This window comes from Bombina bombina, chromosome 7, assembly GCF_027579735.1.
Source record: "Bombina bombina isolate aBomBom1 chromosome 7, aBomBom1.pri, whole genome shotgun sequence".
In the NCBI taxonomy this organism is placed as follows: domain Eukaryota; kingdom Metazoa; phylum Chordata; class Amphibia; order Anura; family Bombinatoridae; genus Bombina; species Bombina bombina.
Window position 1 is genome coordinate 489314970 of NC_069505.1, and position 19778 is coordinate 489334747.

At 38.7% G+C, this 19778-nt stretch overlaps 1 protein-coding gene across 1 annotated transcript in view; it reads right to left on the reverse strand.

Moving 5' to 3' along the window:
* Nucleotides 1-1026: 1026 nt before the first annotated feature.
* The window catches only part of LOC128636020 (sprouty-related, EVH1 domain-containing protein 3-like), a 63688-nt gene continuing 44936 nt past the window's right edge, over nt 1027-19778 (reverse strand). Inside the window, exons 3-6 of the mRNA XM_053689090.1 lie at nt 13965-14133; nt 5842-5915; nt 2907-3068; nt 1027-1704 (exon numbers count right to left, since the gene is read on the reverse strand). Coding sequence (XP_053545065.1) covers nt 1027-1704; nt 2907-3068; nt 5842-5915; nt 13965-14133 — 1083 coding nt within the window. The remainder of the gene's footprint in view (nt 1705-2906; nt 3069-5841; nt 5916-13964; nt 14134-19778) is intronic.

A 19778-nucleotide genomic window follows, 5' to 3' on the forward strand; every position in this document is an offset into this window, starting at 1 on the left:
TTTAGTTAAATCACACTTTTTACTCTAACTTCATTTTTTTTATCTACCCATCAGATATTGGTGTGTTTCTCAAGGGCTGCTTTGATTTATTTTAACCTTTTTTAACCAAAGGACCCAGAAAGTGATGGTAGACCCCTTTTGAAAATAAGATGAGGTCTAGCAATTTTTCTTTTTATAGTATATTATAACTGAAGAATAGGTCAGCAAGCTAAAATTACTATTGAGGACCACAAAGGGTGTTTGGATCACAGTCAAAGATGTTAAGAACTAATGATTTAGATAAAAGTTCAGGTAGATTATCAGGATGACATCTTAAATTGATTACCTAGACAAAATCTCAATTACAACATCTGGAAAAGGCCTTGAGTAGATCATACAGGTGTATACTGCTTCATTAATAGATCAAAGGGTTGAATTCTTGTAAGACCAAAAGAGAGCAGTGACAGTGATTTGTTCATTTTCTAAAAATTAGGACTCTGTTTTCCCTTGACCTACCAGTCAGTTTTAGGATATTATTTACCCTCACCTTGAAATACTGAACACAAGAACAAAATATAAATTGATACTCATAGTTAATAAATAAGCCATTTAACAAGGGTGATACGACATACTTATAAATAAGTGCAATATGCCAATAAATGTGGCTCTGTCATAAAAATAAATATATATTTCTTCTCACAACTTGATTATATATAACTTATATTTTTTGTTGAATGAAACCATCATCTTTAGCTCCATTTGGTCCTACAGAGAATTAAACCTCTAACCTCTATCACAGTATTGGTAAAGGAATTTTGTACATTACGAAAGATTATTGTCAGAGACACCAGTTATCTCATGAGATACCCTTTTGTGTTTGCTAGGTAACACCCTCTCAAAGATGTATATAATCCTGAAGTCATTCTAACCACCCACACAACAAAATAATTATTTTGACGCAGCTCCTTTAACGACAGTGAGTGGGGGCTCTCAGGAGGCCACAGGCAGAATATTTCACCTTCCTCTTCCATTACTGTTCTCCTCATCTCACCGAACTGCTTTATGTCTCCCCCCACAGCAGCCACAATGCTCTCCGCACCAATGGCAAGCACGCAGTGGGAGGTAGCAGCACATGCAGGGGACAACAAGGGACAAGGCCACTAGGGCAGCCCAACGTACACAGAAGTGAGGATGTCCGGGGTCACAGGAACAGGGGTCCGAATACTCTCCCTCTGAGTCCGACATGCAGTGGTACAGTAGGCTCTCAGCACACCACATGCAAGAGAGTTGGTAGAAACACCGTCCGATTGGATCAGGAGCATCTTGGCACTGACCCCTGCCATTCTCCTCACTAGTAAACACGTCCCTGCAGTAAACACAACGGGCAGTGGCTGTGTCCTCTTCCGCAGCCATATGGGTGTGCTCCTTAGACTTGGGGGAAGGGGTACCATGAATTCTGCATGAAGGGGAGCTCCTTGGATCCTTCAGGGGCCCTTCACTCTCAGTCACTGATGTGCCCACAGCACCTGGGAAGTTCCTTTCCTTGGCTTTGCTCCCACTGGCTTTTTGGAAGTGGACACGCACGTCAGATTTAGGTTGCTCCGGTCTCTGCAGTGCTGCCCTTCTGTAATCTTCATAACCCTTCGACACCCAGAGATCCTTACAAGGGTTAATGTTCTCCAGTTCTTCCTCATCATGGAATGATAACCGCTGCAATGGCTGAGACTGAAAGAAGATGGAAGTACATGTTACACAGGTCATATGTAGAAGGCAACTACCCTATAGCTCACCTATTACACAAAATAAGACCCAAGGAATATCTAATAATGAAATAGTACTTCTAACTACAGGAGACACATTGACAGGCAAAGCTTATGGTTATAGTCCTACAATATAAAAACATGGTATTTCCATTTCAATCTTCTTCAACATCCATGATATTTGGTGTTTCAAGGAGAATACTTAAAGGGACACTCTACACCTTTGTCGTCTTACCTGGGATTAAGCTGCAAATAGCCTCCTGCACCACTTTTTATATCATGCAGCAGGAACAGTAAAAAAGTTATTTTAAAATTAATAGTGTTTCTGGCCAGTTTAAAATGGCTGACAAGCTCTGCCCACTGATGACATCATGATCTGGGCTGTATCTAGGCACTCTGCTGAATAACATTGGCAGTCTGTTGATTCCAACTAGTGTGCCTTTTGTGATTGGACGCCATATGCAGCCCAGATCATGATGTCATCAGTGGGCTGAGCTTGGCAGCCATTTCAAACTGGCCAGAAACACTATTCATTTTAAAATAACATTTTACTGTTTCTGCTGCATGATATAGAAAAGGTACAGGAAGCTATTTGCAGCTTAATCTAAGGTAAGACTTTAAGATGACTAAGGTGTAGACTGTCCCTTTAAGTCAAGCATCAACAGGGCAAACAATCTTCTCCTACACCCCCTCCAGACAACTCCGCTCTGCCGACCAAGCACTCGCAGTCATCCCCCGCATCAAGAAAAAAACAGCTGGAGGAAAATCCTTCTCCTATATGGCAGCAAGGTCATGGAACTCCCTCCCGCTGCACCTCAGACAATCCTCCTCCCTTACAAACTTCAGGAAGGACCTCAAGACCTGGCTCTTTGAATGAATCGTCTTCCCTTAGCCCCCTCTCCCCCCCCCCATAGCGCCTTGAGACCCTCACGGGTGATTAGTTTGCGCTTTACAAGTACCCAATAGATAGATAGATAGATAGATAGATAGATAGATAGATAGATAGAACCGTGACCATGACATCTACAAGGAACCATTAGTCCATATATGTGTCCTTCTATTTATGCAGAGCCAATGGAAAATTAAGGCACCTTATCCAAGGTGTAATTTGGTTTATGCTTCGCCTAATTTTCACACCAGTAGTGTTGGGTGCATAGTGACATGAACCTGCGTGGTTGGATTGATAGAAGGCCCAGCGCTGAACCCAAATTCTTCAGATGCCGGGGATCGTGCGTAACAGCTTGAAGAGGACTCACTCGTCACAATAGTGATGTGTTTGGGTAACATCTCCTTCCGGCTGTTAGATGATGACTCGCTGTCAGTGTGAAGCTGAGAGAAAACACAAGATGATACTGACAAATTATACACTAGGCAAACTGCATGTAGGTGAGAAATACAACAGTAGACATGAAGTATAGGGGGAAATTGTATGTCCTTAAAGGGATAGTGTACCATAAAATTGGTTTTCCCTTAATATGTTTCGAATGTCTTGTTATATCAACTGCAGAGCATAAAAGTATGCTCACTTGGGTTTATTTTTGCATATGAAATAGCAGTGTTTGCCAATTGAAACAACGACCTATTCAAATGGACTGACCTTGCAATAACAGCAGACCTCCTTATCTTATCTCTTTATATACACAAAGGACTCCTTATCTCTTTCTGTAGTCACAAAAGCCAGTACTTAGAGCAATTGAAACTGTGATACCTCTCTCCCACCACCACAGAGACTGATTTCTTATGATGTCTCTTCTTTAATACAAATGGATTAAATGGATCATTGGGAACAAATTCAAGGGTAAAAATGTTACAGTAAACTCTCCCTTTAATATTATGCTTCAGGGTCCTCAACAGAAAATATTGTCAGACAAGTGGCATTATGAAGTACCCAGTTGGGGGCAGTGTAATACTTTGCAATATTATAACATTTTCTGTTATTTATAAATGTTAATTACACTATACAAAGCACAAACTGATTGCATTATTTAACATAAATTGATTTAATGATTATTTATGTAACAAAAATAATAATGACTTTTTAACTTAATATTGGCTTACATTTTCGCAGATTGATAAGCATAATCAGCCAGGTGGATTACGAGTGGAGTGTTATTTTGTGTTCCCGCTAACGCATTAACTTTGCTAGACAGAGACTTTTTGCGCACGTCGGGTTGCACTCGTATTACAAGTTAAAAGTAAAACGTTTGTGTGCGAACAAAAACCCAAGACGTGCAAAAAGTTGAACTTCAAATATCACAACTTTGTTAACGTATCCTTCCATAATCTTCAATGGAGAATGCAAACTGTAAAAAAACTGTTTATTCAAGTGCGCTAAACCCAACATGAATTTATGAATATTTCTTATTCCAATGTTCTTCACATAGAAGAATATCTTCTATTTATTCTTAAATAAATATTTATATATATATATATATATATATATATATATATATATATATATATATATATATATATATATATATATATATATATATATATATATATATATATGAATATATATTGGTTAAGATATATACAGATATATATATATACTGTATATTATATATATATTTTTTTTTTTCTAACACCTGAGAGCTCATAAAGTTTTCCCTGATTGGAATGTGCTACCTTTTTTGTCCTGAGACCTCATATCTTTTTAAAAATAATTTTTATCAGACAGTGTTAATATGAGTGTTACTGTACTGTTTAATGTATTTGTTATGTGTTTTGTGCAACTTTTATGTCTCGCGTAACAGCTAACCAGAGCTCTGAATTTGTGCTAACCTGGCGCGTTAAATTAGATTACACTCAAGCGAACGAGTTTGCTTTTAACTCGTAATACGCATGCTATTTCCGTTGCACTCAAAGAGCCAAGAAATACCGCATATCATTTGCGCGCCTCTCGTAATCTAGCCCTATATAGGTTCTGAGAAGAACACTGTATTATTATTAAAGGGATAAAGTGAAAAAGTGAAAGTGATGTAGATTAACAAATTTTAAACATTTATTTTAAAATGTATTCCAAACTCTATTTTTCTTTATTTGGAATTTCCATTGGAGAATATATCAGTGCTAGGATGTGCAGTTAGGAATAAATTCTGGAGTATTTCTGTAACGTCTTGCTGTTGTAAAAATAAGCTGTCACATGGTAACATAATAAAATGTTGTTTTTTTTTTAACTAAGAGTTAGGTGTCCCATCATGTAAGAACCAATAATTAATCTTATTATTTCAGAATAGAAAAAAAAAGGTAATGTAAGTCTATCAACAGATATTGATGGAAACAAACACGTTAGATGATCTAGGGCAGTGATGATGAACCTTGGCGCTCCAGATGTTTCAGAACTACATTTCCCACAGTGCTTAGGCACTCTGAAGTCCAGTCGAGCATCGTGGGAAATGTAGTTCTAAAAACATCTAGAGTGCCAACGTTCGCCATCACTGATCTAGATCTAGGGCCTGGTTTCTCAACAGTGGGGCCGCAACCCAACACGCCCCCACTGCATACTCTTGACAGGCCCACCACTCCACAGATCAGGAATACCAGGCAGGCCTTGCAGAGGGCCATCGCCCATATGTGTGTGCCCTGGGCATGTAGCGGCAGCTCAAAGGGAGGACAGCGCGGGACAGGGAGCAGACTGGACAACAACAACAATATATAAGTGTGTAAGAAAAATTAGTGGCACTGTTCTTCCCTGGGGCTTGTGGTTGTCACCAGATTCTGCCACAAGCCCCAGGGGAGAATAGCACCGCTAATTTTTCTTGCATTGTAAATATACTGCAGAAGAGACGCCGGAGCAAGCTGCGTTCATCTCGAGAAGGGAAGTAAATTTTTATTTACCACCATATTTGTTTGTTTTGCTGTAACTTGCTTTTCTATTTTGCTAATGTATAAGTGTGTGTGTGTATATATATATATTATTATTATTATCGGTTATTTGTAGAGCGCCAACAGATTCCGCAGCGCTATATATATATATATATAAAATATGACTACTGGGCCCTGGACATGTCCGGCTAAAATTTACCGTCCTTGAGGTCTCTTGGATTGAGAACCACTGATCTATTAAGTGTTGAAATACACCAACTATAATAACACTTACCGGCATAACATCTTCCAAACCTCCAGCTTCATCAGGAGTAGAGGAAGATGATGAAGATGAATGGGAGAGGGAACCTGTAGAAGGAAAATCAAAGATTAAAATGAGATCAAACTACACTAAAGAACATTAAAAATCAAATACATTATCAACCCTTTTGCTGCTAAGCCTTTTTTACACCCCAGTGCTGAGCCAATTTGGAGTTCTTTTTGCTACCTACATTTAAACCCTATTGATTGTAAGTCAAATTTTAGTGAGTGACCCACACAAATTATATATATATATTTTTTCAGCAGGCCCAGCAGATTCACCATTATTATATTTATATTTCAAAGCAAGTGTGATAGCTGCAGCAACAACTGTAAAAAAACCCCATGTATATTAGTGCTTAGATTTTAGTAAATAATATTAAAAATCAACCAATGACCACTGCTGTTACTGTGATGATCTGACTAAATTGTCATCAAGGGGAGCCACATGTGACATAGGGGCCCATATGGGCTTTTGGGGGTAATAGCATAGATTAGAGATTCTCAATTGTGTAGTACAGAAATAAAAGCACTTTTTTTTTCTTGCACAGTGTTCACTATTACACATGACAGAAAATGGTGCTCTGGCTAAAGTATAACAACCGCTGTCATATAGTGCTGTCGACACGTGAACGCTCCTAAGCTTACATTCCTGCTTTTCAACAAAGGAAAACAGGAAAACAAAGACAATTTGATAATAGAAGTAAATTGGAAAGATGTTTAAAATGGGATGCTTTGTTTGAATCATGATATAAAAAAAATGTGGGGTTTTATTTTTGGGGGTTATAACATAGATTAGAGAGGCACATTTAAAAGCACTTTTTTCTTGTTACCACAGTGATCACCTGACTATACCAACAAACTTCATATATATTTATTTTAAGAGGGGGACTTCTCTATTATAAAATATTTTATTAGGGGTCTCTAGACATACCAGATTTTTTTTTATTTTGCATATAATGTGATACCCCCAAGCAAATCCCCATGTGTGTTTTTTTTTTTCAAACTTTATTTTTTACAGATCTGTTGTGTTGTGTTGCACTATTTGAAAGAACAGACGATTATCTTTCAAATGAGGGGCTTGGAGGTTTGTATCTCCTAAGGGAACTGAAAACAAGGGGTTTGAAAATCCTCCCCCGTCCAGTTTCCTTGCAACTACTGGTATTTATTCTTGTTCAGCCCCCTTTGCGTACATGGTGATGTCACCAACACTCCCATAAAGCCTGAGAGTGCCGCCCCTTTGTTTACCAACGATTTCAGCCTGTAGTGAGGGGGATAGACAAAAACAGTGTTTGATGGGCGATCCCCCTGCATGATGAGAAGGGATTGTCGTGCGCCTACAGATAGCGATGCGCGTGACGAAAAAAACCCTCATCATGCGCATCGAAGGGGTTAAATACTCCACGCTGCACTGGATTAAAGCAGAACTGTCAAACAATAATGGTCTTTTAATTCTGTGATATCTTTAAGGGATACTAAAGTAAAAAAATTAATTTCTATAGAGCATGTGTTTTGTTTTTGTTTTTTTTTAAAACAACTTTCCACTTTACTTTCATAATCAAAACGTGGTGTCTTTTTTATTTTCTGAGACACCAGTTCATACAGAGGGGGGTAGTTATCAAGCCGTCTACTTTTCTGGCTTCGCCGGCCCAATACGTCCGCCTAAGCTCGCCTACCTTCGCCGCCGCGGACCTTGAATACGTTCGCCTAAGTTATCAAATAAAGCTGTCAAAAAGCCGCGGGGCGATGAGCAGCGGACTGTGACAGTTATCACTCATCCGATCTCGCTGCCCTTCGGCTTTTTCCCAGCTTTATTGCTAGCCTGTCACTAAGCACTCACACTAAACTACACTGTTCTGCCCCCTATACCGGCGCCCCCGGAGCCCCCCGCAACTAAATAAAGTTATTAAACCCTAAACCGCCGCTCCTAGACCCTGCCGCAACTCTTATAAATGTATTAACCCCTAAACCGCCGCTCCCGGACACCGCTGCCACCTACATTATACCTAGTAACCCCTATCCTGCCCCCCCTACACCGTCGCCCTCTATTATAAAATTATTAACCCCTATCCTGCTGATCCCGCACCTCTCCGCAACTAAATAAATAGTTTAACCCCTAAACCGCCGCTCCATGAACCCGCCGCAACCTATAATAAATTTATTAACCCCTATCCTGCCCCCCACTACGCCGCCGCCACTGTAATAAAATTATTAACCCCTAAACCTAAGTCTAACCCTAACCATAACGCCCCCCTAACTTAAATATTAATTAAATAAATCTAAATAAATTAACTCTTATTAACTAAATGAATCCTATTTAAAACTAAATACTTACCTTTAAAATAAACCCTAATATAGCTACAATATAAATAATAATTATATTCTAGCTATCTTAGGATTTATTTTTATTTTACAGGTAACGTTCAATTTATTTTAACCATGTACAATAACTATTAAATAGTTATTAACTATTTAATAGCTTACCTAGCTAAAATAAAGAGAAATGTACCTGTGAAATAAATCCTAACCTAAGTTACAATTACACCTAACACTACACTATACTTTAATAAATTATTCCTATTTAAAAATAAATACTTACCTGTAAAATAAACCCTAAGATAGCTACAATGTAATTAATACTTATATTATAGCTATTTTTGGATTTATATTTATTTTACAGGTAACTTTGTATTTATTTTAGCTAGTTAGAATAGTTATTAAATAGTTATTAACTATTTAATAACTACCTAGCTAAAAGAAATACAAAATTACCTGTAAAATAATTCCTAACTTAAGTTACAATTAAACCTAATACTACACTATCATTAAATTAATTAAATAAACTACCTACAAAGAACTACAATGAAATACAATTACATAAACTAACTAAAGTACAAAAAATAAAAAAAGCTAAGTTACAAAAAATAAAAAATTAAGTTACAAACATGTTAAAAATATTACAACAATTTTAAGCTACTTACACCTAATCTAAGCCCCCTAATAAAATAACAAACCCCCCCAAAATAAAAAAAATCCCTACCCTATTCTAAATTACATAAATTTCAATGCTCTTTTACCTTACCAGCCCTTAAAAGGGCCATTTGTGGGGGCATGCCCCAAAAAGTTCAGCTCTTTTGCCTGTAAAATAAAAATACAACCCCCCCCCAACATTAAAACCCACCACCCACATACCCCTAATCTAACCCAAACCCCCCTTACAAAAACCTAACACTAATCCCCTGAAGATCATCCTACCTTGAGTCGTCTTCACTCAGCCGAGCCACCGATGGAACTGAAGAGGGCATCCGGAACGGAAGAAGTTAATCCTCCAAGCGGCGCTGAAGAAATCTTCCATCCGATGAAGTCATCATCCAGGCGGCGCTGAAGAAGTCTTCCATCCGGCCGATGTCATCTTCAAAGAGGCGCTGAAGAGGTCTTCTATCCGGGCGAAGTCATCTTCCAAGCCGGGTCTTGAATCTTCCTTCCGCCGACGCGGAACCACCTTCTTCACCGACGGACTACGACGAATGACGGCTCCTTTAAGGGACGTCATCCAAGATGGCGTCCCCTCAATTCCGATTGGCTGATAGGATTCTATCAGCCAATCGGAATTAAGGTAGGAAAATCTGATTGGCTGATCCAATCAGCCAATCAGATTGAGCTCGCATTCTATTGGCTGTTCCGATCGGTGGCTCGGCTGAGTGAAGACGACTCAAGGTAGGATGATCTTCAGGGGATTAGTGTTAGGTTTTTGTAAGGGGGGTTTGGGTTAGATTAGGGGTATGTGGGTGGTGGGTTTTAATGTTGGGGGGGGGTTGTATTTTATTTTACAGGCAAAAGAGCTGAACTTTTTGGGGCATGCCCCCACAAATGGCCCTTTTAAGGGCTGGTAAGGTAAAAGAGCATTGAAATTTATGTAATTTAGAATAGGGTAGGGATTTTTTTTATTTTGGGGGGGTTTGTTATTTTATTAGGGGGCTTAGATTAGGTGTAAGTAGCTTAAAATTGTTGTAATATTTTTAACATGTTTGTAACTTAATTTTTTATTTTTTGTAACTTAGCTTTTTTTATTTTTTGTACTTTAGTTAGTTTATGTAATTGTATTTCATTGTAGTTCTTTGTAGGTAGTTTATTTAGTTAATTTAATGATAGTGTAGTATTAGGTTTAATTGTAACTTAAGTTAGGAATTATTTTACAGGTAATTTTGTATTTCTTTTAGCTAGGTAGTTATTAAATAGTTAATAACTATTTAATAACTATTCTAACTAGCTAAAATAAATACAAAGTTACCTGTAAAATAAATATAAATCCAAAAATAGCTATAATATAAGTATTAATTACATTGTAGCTATCTTAGGGTTTATTTTACAGGTAAGTATTTATTTTTAAATAGGAATAATTTATTAAAGTATAGTGTAGTGTTAGGTGTAATTGTAACTTAGGTTAGGATTTATTTCACAGGTACATTTCTCTTTATTTTAGCTAGGTAAGCTATTAAATAGTTAATAACTATTTAATAGTTATTGTACATGGTTAAAATAAATTGAAAGGTGCCTGTAAAATAAAAATAAATCCTAAGATAGCTAGAATATAATTATTATTTATATTGTAGCTATATTAGGGTTTATTTTATAAGTAAGTATTTAGTTTTAAATAGGATTCATTTAGTTAATAAGAGTTAATTTATTTAGATTTATTTAATTAATATTTAAGTTAGGGGGCGTTAGGGTTAGGGTTAGGTTTAGGGGTTAATCATTTTATTACAGTGGCGGCGGCGTAGTGGGGGGCAGGATAGGGGTTAATAAATTTATTATAGGTGGCGACGGTGTAGGGGGGGCAGATTAGGGGTTAATAAATGTATTATAGGTGGCGACGGTGTAGGGGGGGCAGGATAGGGGTTAATACATTTAATATAGGTTGCGGCGGGTTCAGGGAGCGGCGGGTTAGGGGTTAATACATTTATTATAGTTGCGGTGGGCTCCGGGAGCGGCGGTTTAGGGGTTAATATGTATAGAGTAGCTTGCGGTGGGCTCCGGGAGCGGCGGTTTAGGGGGTAATAACTTTATTTAGTTGCGGCGGTGTAGGGGGGGTCAGATTAGTGGTGTTTAGACTCGGGGTACATGTTAGGGTGTTAGGTGTAGACAGCTCCCATAGGAATCAATGGGATGTCTGTCAGCAGCGAACTTGTACTTTCGCTATGGTCAAACTCCCATTGATTCCTATGGGATCCGCCGCCTCCAGGCTGGCGCTTTGAAAACCAGGTACGCTGGGCCGTAAAAGTGCCGAGCGTACCTGCTAGTTTTTTGATAGCTAGCAAAAGTAGTGAGAATGTGCCGCACTTGTGTGCGGAACATCTGGAGTGACGTAAGAATCGATCTGTGTCGGACTGAGTCCGGCGGATCGATGCTTACGTCACAAAATTCTACTTTTGCCTGTCTCGAGCCTTTGATAACTAAGGCGTATCAGCCTCGCCACAAATACGCTGCGGAATACGCAGCGTATTTGAGGTTGACGGCTTGATAACTAGGCCCCTGAGAATGTGCAAGAGTTTACAGTATATATGTATGCATTTTGTAATTGGCTTATGGCTGTCACATGATACAGGGGCCTGGGAAAATGGAAGTAACTTCAAAATTTATCAGAAAAAAAAAATCTACTATTCATTTAAAATACAGGTATTTGCAGTGATATTGCATTGTCTATTTATTATGCATTTGTTGATTATGCAGTTTTACTTATTTAATAGCCCTTTAATAAAAATGTTTACTTTGGGTTGATTACAATCCCTTGGAAAAGTTTATTTTATGTTCAAATTATTTATCTAGATAAAGCCACCTAGACACAATCACAATGATTCTTTTTAACACTTTTTAACTTATCAAATTTCCAAGAAATGGGCCGATACTTAACACAGGGATGTCTTGTTTCTACTGATCACAATCAAAAGTTTTCAAATGTAGCAACTAAGAGTAGTTGATAAAGCCCCAGATGACATATTACCAGCTACTACCTGCTTAAAGGGACAGTCTACATCATAGTCATCTTAAAGTCTTACCTTAGATTAAGCTGCAAATAGCCTCCTGCCCCTTTCTATATCATGCAGCGGGAACGATAAAAATGTTATTTTAAAAACTATATTGTTTCAAGCCACTTTGAAATAGCTGCCAAGCTCCGCCCACTGATGATAAAACGATATGGGCTGCAGATGGCAATAATCACAAAAGGCTCATTAGTTGCATTCAACAGACTGTCAATGCTATTCAGCAGAGAGCATATATGCAGCCCAGATCGTAATGGCATCAGTGGGCGGAGTTTGGCAGCCATTTTAAAGTGGCCAGAAACTACGTTAATTTTAAAATAACTTTTTTACCGTTCCTGCTGCTTAATCTAAGGAGATAATTTAAGATGACTAAGGTAGACTGTCCCTTTAATCAGTTACATAAAAAATATATATATAAAGTAGCAGAAATAATAACAAAACAAACACACATCCCCACTGTACCCATAATGCACCAGTTCTAATCACTTATAAAGACTTGTACACCAGTATCAGACCTACTCAACAGAGGGCCCTGGTGCAAATATTTTTTTGGACCCCCCATCACTGATAATGATCATGCTGCATTTTATAATGATACTGAGTATTTATACACTGGCAGTACTGTATAATGATATGAGTTTCTATACACTGTTTATATAATATGAGTACACTGCTCTGTATAAATATGATGAGTATGTAAACTCTGAAGAATATGCTATACGTTAATAGTAAATATGCTGCACAGTATAATGATGATGAGTATCTATACAGAGATAATGACCCCATAGGCAAACGCCAGGGTATCGGCTGGCTGCAATGGGCCCCTCAGCACTCGGGCCCTGGTGTGACTGCGCCTGCTGAACCAATAGTAGTGTCGCCCTGTTGTACACATATTTCTATGTGTTAATAACAGAAAGTCAACCTACTCGCCAGCACCAGTGATCAATGGTTTGCACAATGTAGGAGCCACTGCTCTCAGCTCCAAGAATAGCAAAATCCTCAATGATACAGCAGCACCATCCAGAAAGTAATAACTTATGACTTTATTAGTCCCAGGAAGCAAAACAACATAATATGACGTTTTGGGTTCAAATGCTTATGGTCACATAAGAGGGTTTACACCTTTCTTATACATATCACCACAGGTGTATTCAATTGTATAATAACCTCTTCCTTAAACCACTATAATTCCTTCACATGTATAGTGACACCTAGTGGTATAACATTGTTAATACATCTTATACAAAACAATTAAAAGAAAAAAAACATAATTCACATTACTCCACATTGCCTCTCTTTTTTTAAGTAATAATTCCCTATCACCCCCTCTTTGTGGTGTAGGGATGTGGTCAATAACCTGAAACTTGAGTTGGGCAATGGTGTGGCCAGACACTAAAAAATGGTTAGAGACAGGGGCAGTGTTGTCTTTACATCTTACATTAGACTTATGTTGTGTGCTCTTATCCCTAACTCTTTGGGTGTTCTCCCCAACATAAATCCACCCACTTGGGCATTTAATAAGGTCAATTGCATAACTGGTATTACACCTATAATAGCCATTAATCTTACATTTCTGTACAAAGGTAGACCTCTTGACCATATTATTACAATTCACACATCCTAAACAAGAATAACAGCCTAGACTTTTCTCTGAAATAAAGCCTTGTTCTTGTCGTCTATGACTACCTATATAATCTCTAACCAATTTATCCTTCAAGCTAAGACCTTTCCTATAGGCAGGCATTGGGGTCCTGTGTTAATAACAGATAAAATCAACAGATTAAAAACAAATATTAATAACAGATACTAACTCCAATGACAATTTCTACATGTTTTTTGGAGCTTTCAAATTCCAACATAAGTTGTTTATTTTTCAGCGTCTGCAGTTTATGATTCTGATCACTTGAAAAGCATGCTGACTATTTCTATTGATATTTACAGTAGAACATTTTTTTGCAGAAAATATCCACAAGTTTGTGATCAACTCTAATATAAGGTGTAACTTACTGTATTGCGAAGCCATTTGTGATTGATCATTACAAGACATTTTATTTACCTTCAGACAGCTCATCCATAGCAGCCTGCATGCCCTTCTCAAAAGTGACCGCATCCACCGGGCTCTGAAACGTTAAGCCAAACTTGTTCTCGTCTACCTTCCAGTGGTGGAAAATAGGATTTGCTTTGTTGTACACCATACCCTTTTTCATGACGCATTCCAGAATAGTCTGTGAAAAGGAAAAAAAGAGCACATATTTCACAGTGTATGACCCACTGTTGGACATCTTCAGGGCCGGATTTACAGCCCTGTAGGTACAAAAATCGGAAGTGCCCCCGCGATACCTGCTCTACCTGCTCACCGTGGTACCAGTGACCTCTACTAAGATGGCCGCTAATAGTGAAATAACAGCACTGTGCGTTTGCGGTGGCTATCTTTGTTAAGGCCGCCGCAAGCATCGCGCATGCGCAGGGGAAACTGGATGCCACGCTTACTGATCACTGGCTGACCGTTATTTATAATAGGCAGAGACTGCCACTGCTCTATGGAGGGTACCTGTAGGTACATGCCTACTCTGCCTTATTATAAATCTGGCCCTGTTAAAGGTATTTATAATGATACACCCTGTGTCCACTTTCACAATTTGCCATCCTATTGGTTACGCCAGGTAAAATGATGCGCTAGTCTGCTTCCTATTGGTTTAGGGCAGTGATGTACATCCTGATTGCTCCTATACACCCTCTCATCACAAACCTGTTTTCCATTGGCTTAAGCTATTTATTGTTATTATTATGTTATTTTAGGCAGCGATTTCACTAAAGCTCTCTCCAATCCCAAAGTTACCTAGTGCAGATGATAAACTAAAGCGCTTTACATTCTTTCTAGCTTTACCACCCTCCCCAAGCTTCACCAGTTCCTATGTTAGTCTAAGCATTGATTCACTAAAGCTCATGGTAGTCTATACAGCTGATTCACTAAAGTCTTCTCCAGTCCCTTCATCTTCATTAGCCTCTCCAGCCTGTATGTTACCTAATGCAGCTGATAAACTAAAGCACTTTACATTCTTTCTAGCTTTGCCACCCTCCCCAGCTTTAACAGTTCCTATGTTAGGCTATACAGCTGATTCACTAAAGTCCTCTCCTGCTTCAGCAGTCTCACCACCTTCATTAGTCCCTTGTTATTCTAATAAACAGATCATCCCTGGCTTCACAAGTAACAATCGCCTAGATTTAGAGTTCTGCGGTAGCCGTCAAAAGCAGCGTTAAGGGCTCCTAACGCTGCTTTTTACCGCCCGCTGGTATTTAGAGTCGGCCAGGAAAGGGTCTACTGCTCACTTCCAAGCCGCAACTTTTCCATACCGCAGATCCCCTTACGCCAATTGCGTATCCTATCTTTTCAATGGGATCTTCCTAACGCCGGTATTTAGAGTCTTGGCTGAAGTGAGCATTAGACCCTCTACCGACAAGACTCCATCCACAGAAAAAATTCAGTAGTTAAGAGCTTTCTGGGCTAACGCCGGTTCATAAAGCTCTTAACTACTGTGCTCTAAAGTACACTAACACCCATAAACTACCTATGTACCCCTAAAACGAGGCCCCCCCCCACATCGCCGCCACTATAATACATTTTTTTAACCCCTAATCTGCCGAACCGCACACCGCCGCCACCTACATTATCCCTATGAACCCCTAATCTGCTGCCCCTAACATCGCCGACACCTACATAATATTTATTAACCCCTAATCTGCCCCCCCAACGTCGCCGCTACCTTACCTACACTTATTAACCCCTAATCTGCCGACCGGACCTCGCCGCCACTCTAATAAATGTTTTAACCCTTAAACCGCCGCACTCCCGCCTCACAAACCCTATAATAAATAGTATTAACCCCTAATCTGCCCTCCCTAACATCGCCGCCACCTAACTTCAAGTATTAACCCCTAATCTGCCGACCGGACCTCGCCGCTACTATAATAAATGTATTAACCCCTAAAGCTAAGTCTAACCCTAACACCCCCCTAAATTAAATATAATTTTATTCTAACGAAATAAATTAACTCTTATTAAATAAAGTATTCATATTTAAAGCTAAATACTTACCTGTAAAATAAACCCTAATATAGCTACAATATAACGAATAATTATATTGTAGCTATTTTAGGATTTATATTTATTTTACAGGCAACTTTGTATTTATTTTAAAGGGACAGTCTAGGCCAAAATAAACTTTCATGATTCAGATAGAGCATGTAATTTTAAACAATTTTCCAATTTACTTTTATCACCAATGTTGCTTTGTTCTCTTGGTATTCTTAGTTGAAAGCTTAACCTAGGAGGTTCATATGCTAATGTCTTAGACCTTGAAGCCCACCTCTTTCAGATTGCATTTTAACAGTTTTTCACCACTAGAGGGTGTTAGTTCACAAATTTCATATAGATAACACTGTGCACGTGCACGTGAAGTAATCTGGGAGCTGGCACTGATTGGCTAGACTGCAAGTCTGTCAAAAGAACTGAAAAAAGGGGCAGTTTGCAGAGGCTTAGATACAAGATAATCACAGAGGTTAAAAGTATATTATTATAACTGTGTTGGTTATGCAAAACTGGGGAATGGGTAATAAAGGGATTATCTATCTTTTAAAGCAATAAAAATTCTGGTGTAGACTGTCCCTTTAACTAGGTACAATAGCTATTAAATAGTTATTTACTATTTAATAGCTACCTAGTTAAAATAATTAAAAAAATTCCTGTAAAATAAATCCTAACCTAAGTTACAATTAAACCTAACACTACACTATCAATAAATTAATTAAATAAATTAACTACAATTACATACAATTAAATAAACTAAACTAAATTGCAAAAAAAAAAAACCACTAAATTACAAAAAATAAAAAAAGATTACAAGAATTTTAAGCTAATTACACCTACTCTAAGCCCCCTAATAAAATAACAAAGCCCCCCAAAATAAAAAAAATTCCCTACCCTAATCTAAATTAAAAAAGTTAACAGCTCTATTACCTTACCAGCCCTTAAAAGGGCTTTTTGCGGGGCATGCCCCAAAGAAATCAGCTATTTTGCCTATAAAAAAAAACACAATACCACCCCCCAACATTACAACCCACCACCCACATACCCCTACTCTAACCCAAACCCCCCTTAAATAAACCTAACACTACCCCCCATAAGATCTCCCTACCTTGAGCCGTGTTCACCCAGCCAGGCACCGATGGACCAAAAGAAGACATCTGGAGCGGCAGAAGTCTTCATCCTATCCGGGAAGAAGAGGACATCCGGACCGCCAGACATCTTCATCCAAGCGGCATCTTCTATCTTCATCCATCCGACGAGGCGCGGCTCCATCTTCAAGCCCTCCGGCACGGAACATCCTTCTTCAACGACGACTACCCGACGAATGAAGGTTCCTTTAAGTGACGTCATCCAAGATGGCGTCCCTCGAATTCCGATTGGCTGATAGGATTCTATCAGCCAATCGGAATTAAGGTAGGAAAAATCTGATTGGCTGATTGAATCAGCCAATCAGATTCAAGTTCAATCGGATTGGCTGATCCAATCAGCCAATCAGATTGAGCTTGCATTCTATTGGCTGTTCCGATCAGCCAATAGAATGCAAGCTCAATCTGATTGGCTGATTGGATCAGCCAATCCGATTGAACTTGAATCTGATTGGCTGATTCAATCAGCCAATCAGATTTTTCCTACCTTAATTCCGATTGGCTGATAGAATCCTATCAGCCAATCGGAATTCGAGGGACGCCATCTTGGATGATGTCACTTAAAGGAACCTTCATTCGTCGGGTAGTCGTCGTTGAAGAAGGATGTTCCGCGCCGGAGGTCTTGAAGATGGAGCCGCTCCTCGTCGATGGATGAAGATAGAAGATGCCGCTTGGATGAAGATGTCTGCCGGTCCGGATGTCCTCTTCTGCTGGATAGGATGAAGACTTCTGCCACTCCAGATGTCTTCTTTTGGTCCATCGGTGCCCAGCTGGGTGAACACGGCTCAAGGTAGGGAGATCTTCAGGGGGGTAGTGTTAGGTTTATTTAAGGGGGGTTTGGGTTAGAGTAGGGGTATGTGGGTGGTGGGTTGTAATGTTGGGGGGTGGTATTTTGTTTGTTTTTTACAGGCAAAAGAGCTGATTTCTTTGGGGCATGCCCCGCAAAAAGCCCTTTTAAGGGCTGGTAAGGTAATAGAGCTGTTAACTTTTTTAATTTAGATTAGGGTAGGGAATTTTTTTTATTTTGGGGAGGCTTTGTTATTTTATATGGGGGCTTAGAGTAGGTGTAATTAGCTTAAAATTCTTGTAATCTTTTTTTATTTTTGTAATTTAATGTTTGTTTGTTTTTGTAATTAAGTTTTGTTTATTTAATTGTATGTAATTGTAGTTAATTTATTTAATTAATTTATTGATAGTGTAGTGTTAGGTTTAATTGTAACTTAGGTTAGGATTTATTTTACAGGTAATTTTGTAATTATTTTAACTAGGTAGCTATTAAATAGTAAATAACTATTTAATAGCTATTGTACCTAGTTAAAATAAATACAAAGTTGCCTGTAAAATAAATATAAATCCTAAAATAGCTACAATATAATTATTCGTTATATTGTAGCAATATTAGGGTTTGTTTTACAGGTAAGTATTTAGCTTTAAATAGGAATACTTTATTTAATAAGAGTTAATTTATTTTGTTAGAATAAAATTATATTTAACTTAGGGGGGTGTTAGGGTTAGGGTTAGACTTAGCTTTAGGGGTTAATACATTTATTATAGTAGCGGCGAGGTCCGGTCGGCAGATTAGGGGTTAATACTTGAAGTTAGGTGGCGGCAATGTTAGGGAGGGCGGTTTAGGGGTTAATACATTTATTAGAGTGGCGGCGAGGTCCGGTCAGCAGATTAGGGGTTAATAAGTGTAGGTAAGGTAGCGGCAACATTGGGGGGGCAGATTAGGGGTTAATAAATATTATGTAGGTGTCGGCGATGTTAGGGGCAGCAGATTAGGGGTACATAGGGATAATGTAGGTGGCGGCGATGTCCAGAGCGGCAGATTAGGGGTTAATAGTGTAATGCAGGGGTCAGTTATAGCGGGGGCGGCAGATTAGGGGTTAATAAGTGTAAGGTTAGGGGTGTTTAGACTCAGGGTACATGTTAGGGTGTTAGGTGCAGACTTAGAAAGTGTTTCCCCATAGGAAACAATGGGGCTGCGTTAGGACGCTGCTTTTTTGCAGGTGATAGATTTTTTTTCTGCCCAAACTGCCCCATTGTTTCCTATGGGGGAATCGTGCACAAGCAAGTTTTTCCAGCTAGCCGCTACCGTAAGCAACGCTGGTATTGAGAGTTGAAGTGGCGGTAAATATGCCTGTGCGCTCCCTTTTTGGAGCCTAACGCAGCCCTTCAGAGAACTCTAAATACCAGCGTTGTTTAGAAGCAGCGCTAGAAAAAAAACACGCTTAGCTAACACACCCCTTTGGCCGCAAAACTCTAAATCTAGGTGAAAGTTATTATATACAGCTAATGTAGTAAAGTTCTCTCCAGCTTCGCCAGTTCCTATGTTAATCTAGGCAGATAATTCACCAAAGCTCATTACAGTTTCTCCAGTTTGACCAGCCTTACCAGTATACTACCAGTAAATATTTCTCTTTTTCTATCTAAGAAAAATGTTTCAAAAAGTATTACAAAATTTAGTTGTTTTTTATTCCTGTGCTAAGTAAACCGACTTTTTGCATGGAACGCATCAACAAAGTCCCTGGAGTTACAGACAAGCACTTTTGTTAGATTCACTTCAAAGTGATGGTAAATTTTAACTAATCAAATGCCATATATGTAATATTTGCCATTAAAATGTGTCCTTTTTTTT